General features: G+C 42.2%; 2 protein-coding genes across 3 annotated transcripts in view; one reads left to right on the plus strand and one right to left on the minus strand.

Annotated features, from left to right (window-relative positions):
- The first annotated feature begins 932 nt into the window (after window positions 1-932).
- LOC124275543 (putative ferric-chelate reductase 1) overlaps window positions 933-13,674 on the plus strand; it is a 54,610-nt gene continuing 41,868 nt past the window's right edge. For both annotated transcript variants that reach the window (XM_046711125.1, XM_046711118.1), the window contains exons 1-4: window positions 933-1,103; window positions 9,443-9,655; window positions 10,592-10,737; window positions 13,066-13,163. In XM_046711125.1, the coding sequence (XP_046567081.1) occupies window positions 9,451-9,655; window positions 10,592-10,737; window positions 13,066-13,163 (449 nt within the window). In that variant the 5' untranslated portion in view covers window positions 933-1,103; window positions 9,443-9,450. The remainder of the gene's footprint in view (window positions 1,104-9,442; window positions 9,656-10,591; window positions 10,738-13,065; window positions 13,164-13,674) is intronic.
- LOC124275615 lies at window positions 5,575-5,943 on the minus strand. The gene has a single exon (XM_046711220.1). It carries the CDS (start codon window positions 5,941-5,943, stop codon window positions 5,575-5,577), a length of 369 nt encoding a protein of 122 aa, XP_046567176.1.

Genomic DNA, 13,674 nt, shown 5'->3' on the forward strand with positions numbered 1-13,674 from the left:
TTTAACATGACGTCTTTAATTATGCATGGTATCACCTGAATTTTAAACAACATTACCTCATAAAACTGATGTGGTTTCTCTCTCAAAATGTGTGTGCTGTTCGATGACTGTCGCCACATGAAGTAGGTATAGCCAAAACCTAATCATATTGTTTCGAACACTTAATTCCGTACTTTCTAGTAACGTATGTAACGGTTACGTATGCATATTTTCAATGGTTTTCATTTTCATTTTTTGCAAATCTATACACACTACTGATCGTGATATGAGCTGTTTTACAATGCTAGAAATGTGTGTTGTTGGTATAATGTTTTGCGTGAAGTGTTATAGAAATTGCAGTAATTATTGGCATGATAGTATTGCTTGATTTCTACGCATCTTGTTTGTGGTGTTGAAAAGTATTTTTTCCAATACTGAACTATACTTATAGTTAAAACCTGTCGTAATTTAATTGGTTAATGTTTTGAGTATAAATAATTGATACTGTACTTCACTTAAGCCAGAAAGGTACGCTGCTACACTGTCATCCAGAAAAACACAACGTATGTATCCAAAGTTTGGCGACAACATTTCAACACTCTATAACTATTCCGATTTGGATGGTTTGCCTTCTTATTCTCATTTGAATGCAGCGTAATAAGTACATTGTTCTTTAAATATTCAATCTGAAACCCAAACTGCAAATTCAAAATGACAGTATTAACTTAAGTGAATCGTCTCCGACATGGCGACAGTAACGTACGTATCGTTTTGCCAACTTTGACTTTTCCTGCATTGCCAATATACAAATCTAGAACTTAGCAATTAGAAAAGGAACTGTTAAATAACGCAATCCGTGATGTTCCTTGTGGGAGGGAGGGCAACGGGCAGATATCAAAACGTCAGGTACTTCGCCTGTCACATGTCACGTGGTCATGACATGCGGATAAAATACCGTGTCAACCAGTGCAGAACGCCATGACGGCGACCCATGGCTATCTCGTGGCGTAACATATCTGGAAAATATATATACCTAGCGCGGTTACAATCGGTGTTCTCTACGCTGTTTACACCATCACGACAATATTTCTGTTATATATCTCTCCTGGAATATCTCTGAGCAGGTAGGTACACAGCTGCGGAGTAATGCCCGTTATCACTGCCTTATGTCCTGCCATCTGTAATTAGTGACAGCAGGCTGAAGTTCACTCAGCATAGTTATCATCACGTGTGAGCAGCATCAGCGGCAATGGTGGTTGTTGTTGTTGTTGTGGTAAGGGGGGGGGGGAGGTAATAATGATAATAATATTAATGGTGATAGTAGTAAAACTAGTAACAGGTGGCAGTGGGAGTAGTTGTAGCAGTAGTGATACTTGTACTAATAGTAGTCGTAGTAGTAGAAGTAACAGCAAAAGTAGCAGTAGTTGTAGTAGTAGCGCTGGTAGTAATATTTTGTACTAGAAGTAGTAGGAGCGGTAGTAGTACTAATAGTAGTGGTATTGGTGGTGGTTGTGGAAGTGCTGGTAGTAACAGCAGCAGTACCAGAGACTATGACAACAGTGTATTTCTTGTAGAAAGTATATATTTCAGTTGTAGCAGGGATTGGGGTTTTTGTTCACACCGTTAACTTTAGAAATTTTCAGGATGTATAAAGTCACAGGCATATATTATTTGTAAAACATCGGTGTTGGAATGTTCTCTCATATTTTACTTTGTCGTTCACCCATTTATACATGCATTTCTGTTTACATATGCCTGTAGGCATTTAAAGGCGGACACAGTTAAACAAGGAATTTGGCGTCACATGACCGTCGTGAGGCTCATATTCCGTAGAAATTACCGTAAAACACCAAGAAATCTCGTAGAAACGCCGTAGTAGCCCCAGAAACCCTGTAGTAGTCCCGTAGAAACCCTGTAGTAGTCCCGTAGAAACCCTGTAGTAGTCCCGTAGAAACAATGTGGTAGCTCCGAAGAAACCCTGTAGTAGCCCCGTAGAAACCCTGTAGTAGTCCGTAGAAACCCTGTAGTAGTCCCGTAGAAACCCTGTAGTAGCTCCGTCGACACCCTGCAGTAGCTCCGTAGAAACCCTGTAGTAGCTCCGTAGAAGCCCTATAGTAGCTCCGTAGAAACCCTGTAGTAGTCCCGTAGAAACCATGTAGCAGCCCCGTAGAAACCCTGTAGTAGTCCCGTACAAACCCTATAGTGGCTCCGTAGACACCCTGTAGTAGCTCCGTAGAAACCCTGTAGTAACCCCAGAAACCCTGTAGTAGCCCCGTACAAACCCTGTAGTAGTCCCACAGAAACCCTGTAGTAGCTCCGTAGAACCCTGTAGTAGGCAGTAGAAATCCTGCAGTAACCCCAGAAACCCTGTGGTCGCGTAGAAACCATGTAGTAACCTGTAGAAACCATGTAGTAACCCTGTACTAACCCGTAGAAACCCTATAGTAGCTCCGTAGAAACCATGTAGCAGCCCGTAGAAACCCTGTAGTAACCCGTAGAAACCTGTACTAACCCGTAGAAAACCTATAGTAGCTCCGTAGAAACGCTGTAGTAACCCCGTAGTAGCCCCAGAAACCCTGTAGTAACCAGTAGAAACCATGTAACCCCGTAGAAACTCTGTAGTAATCCCATAGAAACCCTGTAGTAGCCCCCAGAAACCCTGTAGTAATCCCGTAGAAACTCTTCCCTCTGTGTGGTAATGTTGTCACCGTGTACACTGCAGCAGATCACGACGTCCAGAATGCAGTGTCGGCCCATGTTTTATGACAAAACGACGTGAAGGCATCGTGCCTTTCTTGGACGGGCAGTTCAACAGTCTTTCTGATAATATGAAAAGAACCTACTCTAATCTCAGAGTATCCTCTGGTCCTGAATGAATGTAAGTGTCAAGAGGTTTACACTATTGTCTTCACTTATAACAGATAATGGTAAAACATTATATATATATATATATATATATATATATATATATATATATATATATATATATATATGTTTTTGTGATATATATGATTATAAAGGACATGTTGCCGCATCCATTAATGATTGAATATTTTATCCGTTCGAAATTATGTGTCCAGATTAGGTGGATTTACCCGTCGTATCACGGGTTAACACTTCAGCGGCAGAACACGCCATCTTTCAGTAGGTTTGCTCGATTAAACATGGTGGACAACATGCGACCTATTGCTACCTTGAGGAAGATAACACACCAATCAAGTGCTATACAGATACATGTTTCACGTATGGTGTGGTAATCTATAACACAATGGTCGTGTGATATACACATACATCTATGTAACATTGCTGTCCTGTGGTCTGGTTATCGTATGGTCTCTACAAAGCGATCTATCGTCAATTGAAGGTGCATACAGCTGTGAGTGTCAAAGGTAAAGTAAGCCACAGTTATGCATCTTCACATACATGTATCTATCTTCCCTAACAGTGTGGTCATCTATATCTACATGTATCTATACTCGTTATGGCGGATATTGAACACGAATATCATCTGTGATGTGTATGTGATGCATATATCGATTTTAGAAAAGAGTTTTTTTCACAGAAATATCTGTCACCATTCCAGAAAAAATCTGTTCATGTAAAATTAGGCCTCCTTTTAACCCGTTCATTGACATTAAGCAAGTGCTTGAATTCTTCTGTCCAGCAACAATACAATGCTATGATGCTTTCCAAGATCTACCTTGCCCATACTCTGCCTGTGTTTGTGATACTGTGTATATGTGCTTGAACCCCTATTTACAATGAACTATCTTGATCTTGACATCAGTCACGAACCCCTATTTACAATGAACTATCTTGATCTTGACATCAGTCACGAACCCCTATTTACAATGAACTATCTCGATCTTGACATCAGTCATGAACCCCTATTTACAATGAACTATCTCGATCTTGACATCAGTCATGAACCCCTATTTACAATGACCTATCTCGATCTTGACATCAGTCACAAACCCCTATTTACAATGACCTATCTCGATCTTGACATCAGTCACGAACCCCTATTTACAATGACCTATCTCGATCTTGACATCAGTCACGAACCCCTATTTACAATGAACTATCTCGATCTTGACATCAGCCACGAACCCCTATTTACAATGACCTATCCCGATCTTGACATCAGTCACGAACCCCTATTTACAATCAACTATCTTGATCTTGACATCAACATGAGGATTATTACATCTGTAATATAGAGGTAAGATGAATGGATAGTGTACTGTGTAATCGTGCTTGATGTTAAAGTACAATCTGCAAGTGAAGATTATATAAAATCTGTAAGTGTAGATTATATACAACTGTGAGTGTAGATGATATACAATCTGCAATCTTTACATTATATACAACTGTGGGTGTAGATGATATACAATCTGTAAGTGTACATTATATACAATCTGCAAGTGTAGATGATATACAATCTGTAAGTGTACATTATATACAATCTGATGTAGATGATATACAATCTGTAAGTGTACATTAAATACAATCCCCCTCCTTTAATTTCTTACGCCCAACAGCTGTGAGGTAAATTCCAGGAATCCCAGAATTTCTCTACCCCTGACCATACATGATTCGAATAATACCCAGAAGTGGTACCAAGATCCCCGGGCACGTCAGCCCAACGTCAGCCCAGCTGATTCGTTCTATACCTAAGCTATTACTCACCTCAGCTCGCCCCTGCAAGCTCTAACGACCTACTTTCATGTTTCTTTGAGAGTCATTTTAGAAGTTGTGAAGATGAAGGAAAACTAAGTTCTATGGATAGTCAACTTCTTTATTGCAATGAGTGCGACGTTTCGGTGTAGGTACTAACACCGTTATCAAGCAAGTGATGCAACAATTTGAAACAAGGAGAACATATACATTGTTGCATAGTGAGTATATACAATTAACAAGGTTGATGTACATCGGATATTTGATAAGTGATTCCAGCAGAGGAGGTTGGAGTACAGAGTGATTGATTGTGATTAGAGTTGAGTTTATACAATTGATGAGTTTGACGTACAATTGGCTAATGATAAGAAAGTAGGTTGAAGTACACTAGTTGTGATTGCAAGCACAAAGGGGAGCGTGGAAGCCAGATGGACGAAGGAGGTATGGAAGGATTACTGGTGGTGGTCTTTGATTAGGTGGTGATAGGCTGAGGAGATGAAATAACCTTGATCACGAATGTTTATGGCTTCAAGGAGTTTCCTAATTTTGTAGTCTTGTTGGTTGATTTCCAGGATATCGATGTTGTTCCATAGGTCAGGGTTGGCTTGGGTGTGTTCGGCGTTGGCGCATTTGGAGTCGTTTTTCTGGACTGACGCTTTATGTTTTTTGATTCGTAGTAAGAGCGGGCGGGATGTTTCACCAATATAGAAGTCTCCGCATTGACAACGAATCTGGTAGACTACTCCCGAGGGGTCATCTTTTGTTGTTGAAGGTGGTTTGCCTGTGGCTTAGAGGAGGTTCTGGATGGACTTGCCTTTCTGGAACAGGACGTCTATGCCTGCTTGCTGCTGAAGAAGTCTTCTGGGGGTACTGGTTATAATGGACGAAGACATGGCGGGGGAGGTTTTAGCTCAGTTTCTAGGGCTTCTGTTTCGAGCAGATGTTCTTGGCTCTTCGGGTGAGAGTGGATATGATGCCTTTCTTAACCTGTAGAGGGTTGTTGGAGGTAAAGTGAAGGTATTGGTTAGTATGGGTAGGTGTCCTGTAGACAGTAGTGGAGAGCTTGATGTCTTCTTTCTTTACTAGGACGTCGAGGAAAGGGAGCTTGTTGTCAGATTGTTCTTCCATTGTAAACTGCATACGGGGATGTTGGAAATTCAGGTGGTTGAGGAGGTGTTCAGGGTTGTCGTTGGGGTTGAGAACTACAAAGGTGTCGTCTACTTTTCTGTACCAGCATATTGGTGCGATGGGTGATGTCAGCAGGGCCTTGTCTTCTTGTTCCGTCATGTATATCTCAGTGATGATAGGGGAGAGAGGAGAACCCATGGGTTTGCTGGAAAATCTGACCAGGTTAAGTAGTTTGAGCTAATGCAGGGGTTGATGAGACGGATTATACTCTCGATGCTGAGGTGGGTGTCTAGGTCTTTTCCGAATGATGGTAAGGGCTTCCTCTCTGGGGAAGAGATAAACCAAAGGGATAAACCACCCCGCCGGCAATCAGCACCCTGTAATAAGTATCCCGTATATCCCAGCAGTCAGCCACCAGATAAGACGACTCCGTCAGCAGCAAGCAGGCATAGACGTCCTGTTCCAGAAAGGCAAATCCATCCAGAACCTCCTCTAAGCCACAGGCAAACCACCGTCAACAACAAAAGATGACCCTCGGGAGTAGTCAACCTTGTTAATTGTATATACTCAGTATGCAGCAATGTATATATTCTCCTTGTTTCAAATTGTTCTATCACTAGCTTGATAACGGTGTTAGTACCTACACCGAAACGTCGCACTCATTGCAATAAAGAAGTTGACTATCCATAGAACTTAGTTTTCCTCACTTTCATGTTTATTACTCCAGCTACTGAATTCCTGCCCTACACATATTATTAGTTACATCCTAACTTAAAAAGATTATTAAACCCTGTCATAATTCGTCTCTCATTACCTCTTAATCACCTGTTATTAATCATCTCGATTTCATATCTATTGGTACAATAAGTACCATAATCCCATGCCTATAATACTACATCTCTGTCGACATATGTACAAGAAAATGTTCAATTATAGTCCAGATTTGCTACAAAACTGATGAACATGACGTTGCCGTTGAAGATGTTGATCCACGTGTATTATTGATGCATAGTGCAGAATGCCATTAGCTGTTCATGTAAACATCCATGAAAGACAATATCTAGTAACATGAAATAGCATGGTCACCATGGAAAAACTAAAAATGGCATTTATTGACACGTGTCAGTCTGACACCACTGGTTTGGGAAACCTATACATTCCAAGATTTCTAACGATACCAAATACGTCTTGCTATACCTCCAGTGGACTTGTTTCAATTTCAAAACCACTGCTCCAAGAACTCTACAGGCAAAAGAGTTCAAGTTGAAACCAGCAAACAACAACGAAACGTTACACTAATAACAACTGCAACAGTAAGTGATTTTCCAGTCAATACAAATTACTGCAATGTATTTCCAAAGGTAGTGCCCAATAATGTGGCTTTACAACTATTAATGGAATGTATACAATATAATAGCCCTATTTACAGCAATAAAGTCAGTAACAATAATATTCACATGGCAGTTACATGCTTCCAAGATATACCTTGGCTGGATGGCCAAAGGTTTTGATTTAATGGGATACTATGGATATGTGTGCTTGTCCCCTTCCATGGTCTTCGTACCTCCCAGAAGATACTAGTGTGCAGGATTTGCCTAACTGTTTAGAAAGATTTCCAATAACAGTCTTGGCTCTTACATTAACTACCACACCATTGCTTACATTTGATGGTAATGCATTACTGACAACTACCTTCATTCAAAACGCAATGCTATGAAACAATATATGACACAGTCATCCAACCATTTAACATTCTCAGGTTCGATTCAGCAGGCACTTTGTAAAAAACATTATCGAGACTTTTTGAACATTTTTTAACATAAGGGTATCATAGGCAAATCTGTCACTCTGCATTTCCGTAAGTTAGAGCCAGGGTGGATTAATGCGTAAGGCAGAGTGGCTACATTCATCATGCCCAATTACTTTAGGTGTCTGGGAACCAATGTTGAGACATTTCTTGCAGGGTGTTCTTAGACCTGTTAATACTCGACACCCCACACTCCTCACCCCACACGCCACACCCCACACTCCTCACCCAACATGCCACACCCTACATATGTAATGGAAAGGGTGTATTTGAGTGTAGAAAAGATCACAGACGGTTTCCACAAATGATGGCAAAGTAGTAGTAACGCTCAGTTAACTCTTGATTGACGTTCACCAAACAAACAGATCAAAAGTCCACGTCATCTAAATACTAGAATATATATTGAGGCTGTTAAACATCGGCACACATTGGCAGCGGGTCTCAAATACTGTGTAAAATGTAAGGGAGAAAATACATCAGATGCAAGCATAACGACATCTCCAGACATAGAAGACAAGATTACCAGTGTATCGGAATAATTATATCCAATGTATTTACAAATGGTTACAAATTTCATAGATACGTCAGGGATAAAGAAAGAGAAAATATAAGGCAACGTTTTCAATCAACTGAATAGTCCAAGTATTCAGTACACACACTTTCACTGCACTCCCAAAAGACAGACCTCCCATAAGGCAGACCTCCCATAAGACAGACTCAATGAGTACACGAATTAGCTGAGCCATGCTGTCTATCCCTATTTAATTAATGAGCTGACCCAGAGTCACTATAGAGTATAGTAACAACACACTCTTGTCTTCTGAGTTCTTCTCAAAACATATTACCAGTGTATGAAATAAGGCCCGTCCGACCGACCGAGACGGGTTAGATTTCAGACGGACGGTCTAGATTTACAGCTAGCCAGCCCGATGGTCTGGTAAAACATTTTTTAGATGTTATATACATCTGAGTCATATCTTGGTGTCTGGTCTGATTAAATCCATTTTGGACTGGTAACATGTTGAAGTTACCAGCCCTGATGTCTGGCTGGGGTTTTGGCTTATTTCATACACTGAATATTACTAATCCTTTTACTGACCCATCGCTACCAGGTTGTAGGAAAAAAGGTCATAGGAAATTGTTATTTTTCCTATGACTTTTTTCCCATGACTTTTTCCATGATATTTGTCCAATGACTTTTCTTCCCGATCACTGTTCTAGATGGCTACCTGTATGCCAAGAACAAGGTGAAAGGAGAAAATGATGATGTTCAAGTGACTTTCTAAAAGGGATGTCACGATACATAACTTTCATGAATAGATACGTATCACGATATACCTTCATATGTTTGATAGGTACATGTATATATAAATTATTGTTTTTTGATATGATCTGGCAAATATATGTGGATATACATGTTGATGCAATATGTCTTAATTTAAAAATCATAATTCATTGCATGAACTGATAAAACTATAGTTAATACCTTATGCTGTCTTTTTTATCTGGGCACATACCATTATTATCAAGGGTACAGCTTAATTAAGCCTTATGCAACCAACCATAAAATGTGTTGTTTTAAGCGGTCTGTCTTTTGGGAGGTCTGTCTTATGGGAAGATACCCATATTATTCATGTTTACAAATTCAACAAAGAGTTTTTTCGTCTGTGATGAACATACACGTGAGCCGGTGCACTGGTTAGTGTTCTACCATGCAGTAATGAGGTATGCGTACGCAGAAAGCCTTTTGGTCGTAGTACATGTTCAACTGTATGTTCACGTCTGTAGAAATATGTTTGATGTTTGAAATTCATTTCGAATTACACAAAGGCCCATATACATTTGCTTCAGAAGCTGCAATGAAACACCAGATGAAGCACACGCTGTTGTGTACAGTCAGCCTGCTTCTGTCTGCACGTTCAACACGTGCATACACTAAAGGGGCACCGGAAAGAGCATGCGCTGACATGATGCCGCGTCATCATACTCCCGCCCAAACAACAGACTCGCCCTTTGTGGTGCTGCTAGAGAAACACACGTACAGTCCAGGGGAGACCGTGGAAGGTAGGATGCAAACACTCAACCAACTGTGAGTGAGTGAGTGACTTCTGCATGCTACTCTGATGGCAATATTCCAGCCACATCTAGTTGTGAACAATAAACAGGGATCGAATATATATATATATATATACCATGCAAATGCCATATGATAAGCAACGTTATATGCATATATACTCTTCGGAGAAAGAAACGCGTAGAAGATAGTGAGAATACTGAATAATGTAGAATTATGAAACATTCAATACAAAGAGTTTAGTTCACTGGTGTGGTGCACAAGACACATTTTATACCTCAACTCAACCCTGGTAGACCAAGAGCCCTAAACCTGTCTGTTATCTACGTCATAGATACACTCCTGAGGCGGAGGTGGGGGTGTTACAAACACAGTAGTAGACCGGGATTAGCCCCGGTATATTGACGTCTGAATCGATAAATGCGATTGAGTGACGCCGTACAGGCATGAATTTGAGAATCTGGCGGGAGTCTGGTTTATTGATGAACGGAAGACAGGGTGTCGAAATGTGTTCGTTAGGTCGACATTCTTGGTGGCGGAAATTTGATGGTGCGAGGCCCTAAAACCCCAATGGGTATTCACACAAGTGTGATGTCGGATCATATCCTTATTAGGGAACACCATTCTTTCAACAATCAGCATACCATTACATTTGAAGTTGATATTGAAAAGTCATCATTCATTATCTCATTATGTCGAGGTGTACATACCATTACCCTTGTCTCAAGATGCGGCAGCTTTGCCTACGTTAGCCAAACGAGGATCCCCTGGCTTTGAGGTAAAGGATCTGATAATGATTGAGACAAGAGTTTCATGCTAAACGGCTTCAACCCGTGTCGGGGCTTTATTAACCATTAAATTAACGGTGCTGGTGGAGCTGCTTGAAGGGACAGTTCTTAAACTCACACGTTCACTACTCTCAACAGTGACACTTGAGGGGCGGTGTGGGGAGCAGTTCGAGGGGTTTCTGCTGCAGGCACGCAGAGCCGACCCTGTCTACAACACCTCCGTGTACATCGGCAGCTTTATCCAAACAGCAACAACATCACCTGTGTGCGAAAACGGAGACGGGGTGAGTGAGTAAGTTTAATCCTTCCAAGAGAACCGGCATATGCCATATGATGATGAAGTGGTCACCTGGAGGACCTGGTAGGGAATACGCTCCCACGTTACAGCATCTGTATCTTTCCTGGTGTATCAACGAATTGCAGCATGTCAGCCTTTTACACATAGTTATTCCTGTTGAATGATAATAACATTATGTCAACAAAACCAATAACTGACAATATAAAGATGTAATTAATAGAAACAAAATATCTGCTTACTCACAAGATAGTTCTGCTAATAGCAAATCCAAACTTCCGAAAAATTCGGAAACATGTGTTGATGAATCACTATCAAACAGTTCTCGAATAGGTGAACGCATCCTGTTACCTAGGTGACAACGTCACAGATGCATGCTAAACAAATAGTATTCGCCTGATTGGCCTATTGTTTCAGTTCTTACATAATCATTTTCAAAAACAATCCTTTTCAGTACATGTTTTGTTGTAATCCCAAGTACATGACCTGAGTAGTAGCGTCTCAACTGAAGCATGTTTATTTCCTTGGCATTTTAGAAATAATTTTGTAAATATAAAAAAATAACTGAAATATGAATACCAGAGATATAGGAGACAGAAATCACAAATCAGTTCTTTAACATGTCATGCATGTTAAAAATTCCAGTAGATGAGAAATCGAAATTGTTTTCTTTTTTTACCAGTTTCATAGTAATGAATACACGATACAAGTTAAAAGCTTTCAAACTTTCTCAATAGAGATTCTACTGGTACTATTTTGGGTTGAGTCCCAACCGTGATTGCTCTGAACCAGCCCACTCAGCCGCAATGGCAGTGTGTATCTTTCGGACATGGGAGCCGGGCCTGCTGTCACTTGTTAGAAGGGTACACTGTGCGTGATCTACCCTACCAGTTGGGAGCCGGGCCTGCTGTCACTTGTTAGAAGGGTACACTGTGCGCGACCTACCCTACCAGTTGGGAGCCGGGCCTGCTGTCACTTGTTAGAAGGGTACATTGTGCGTGACCAGCCCTGCCAGTTGGGAGCCGGGCCTGCTGTCACTTGTTAGAAGGGTACACTGTGCGTGACCAGCCCTACCAGTTGGGAGCCGGGCCTGCTGTCACTTGTTAGAAGGGTACACTGTGCGTGACCTACCCTACCAGTTGGGAGCCGGGCCTGCTGTCACTTGTTAGAAGGGTACACTGTGCGACCTACCCTACCAGTTGGGAGCCGGGCCTTGTCACACTGTGCGCGACCTACCCTACCAGTTGGGAGCCGGGCCTGCTGTCACTTGTTAGAAGGGTACACTGTGCGCGACCTACCCTACCAGTTGGGAGCCGGGCCTGCTGTCACTTGTTAGAAGGGTACACTGTGCGCGACCTACCCTACCAGTTGGGAGCCGGGCCTGCTGTCACTTGTTAGAAGGGTACACTGTGCGTGACCAGCCCTACCAGTTGGGAGCCGGGCCTGCTGTCACTTGTTAGAAGAAGGGTACACTGTGCGCGACCTACCCTACCAGTTGGGAGCCGGGCCTGCTGTCACTTGTTAGAAGGGTACACTGTGCGTGACCAGCCCTACCAGTTGGGAGCCGGGCCTGCTGTCACTTGTTAGAAGGGTACACTGTGCGTGACCAGCCCTACCAGTTGGGAGCCGGGCCTGATGTCACTTGTTAGAAGGGTACACTGTGCGCGACCTACCCTACCAGTTGGGAGCCGGGCCTGATGTCACTTGTTAGAAGGGTACACTGTGCGTGACCACCCTACCAGTTGGGAGCCGGGCCTGCTGTCACTTGTTAGAAGGGTACACTGTGCGCGACCTACCCTACCAGTTGGGAGCCGGGCCTGCTGTCACTTGTTAGAAGGGTACACTGTGCGCGACCTACCCTACCAGTTGGGAGCCGGGCCTGCTGTCACTTGTAAGAAGGGTACACTGTGCGTGACACACCCTACCAGTTGTCGGACTTCCATGTTTGTGGTACTCTGGGGTCAAAGTCCCGTAGGCTATATAGACCATCTCTCGCCACGTGGTCTCATCTAAACTGTGAAGTTTTTTCATATGAATATTATTAATACATAAATTACCTGTGTTTGATTGGTAATCCTGTGTTTGATGAATAATAAGAAATGTATGAAACTTTATGGGTGACAAGGTCTTGTTTGTATAATGATGCGACGTTTCAGTACAGATTCAGAATCTCAGAATGATGTGTAAGAATGTGAAGACAGTTGACAGGTTTGCTTGATCACGCGTGTAATGATTTGTGTCATTCTCCACATCTGCCGACATAAAAGCATCACTTCTTTTACTCTCAAATGATCGTTAAATATACGTTATTTGGCAGGTACCGAGAGGGCTAACACAAACTGAGAAGAGTCCCAAGTCCATTGTCAAGGCAACATGGAGGGCGCCATCAAAAGCCGCGGGACATGTCATATTCAAGTGCGTTGTCATTAGTGGAAACCCTTTCCGGCTCATTCAGACCCTATTACCGTAGCTTCAGTATCTTGGATTAATACTCAGATTGGTTCTTGTATGTCATGTTAGATTTAATGCGAACACATCTATGAAACTCTAGGGTATTGCAAAAGTAAGAACCGGGTACATTCAATGTGTGGATGACTTTACAATAGTACCCGGACCACGTGCAGTCTTGCTCGTGCTGCCAAGCACTGGTCTGACAAGCCCAGACGCGTAGTGAAACAAGTACATTTGAGATATTGCTGCACTCTGCTTTGTGGAGGTGCGAAACGCACCCATGCCTGGATTCTCTTATCATTAGCTCCAATGCCAAAAACCCATGGTCACGAAGATCATTTGCTTCACAATACCGCTACCCCTGCTCGGTGGTTTCACGAAGGTATTATACACCCACCGCCAGCGCCACTTCCCTCCAACCTCAGTGTCATACTCAGTGACAATGACACGAACATACCATTATGCTACATTCAAC

Source organism: Haliotis rubra, unplaced genomic scaffold (assembly GCF_003918875.1).
Source record: "Haliotis rubra isolate DU_JTF1 unplaced genomic scaffold, ASM391887v1 Scf1049, whole genome shotgun sequence".
NCBI classification, from domain to species: domain Eukaryota; kingdom Metazoa; phylum Mollusca; class Gastropoda; order Lepetellida; family Haliotidae; genus Haliotis; species Haliotis rubra.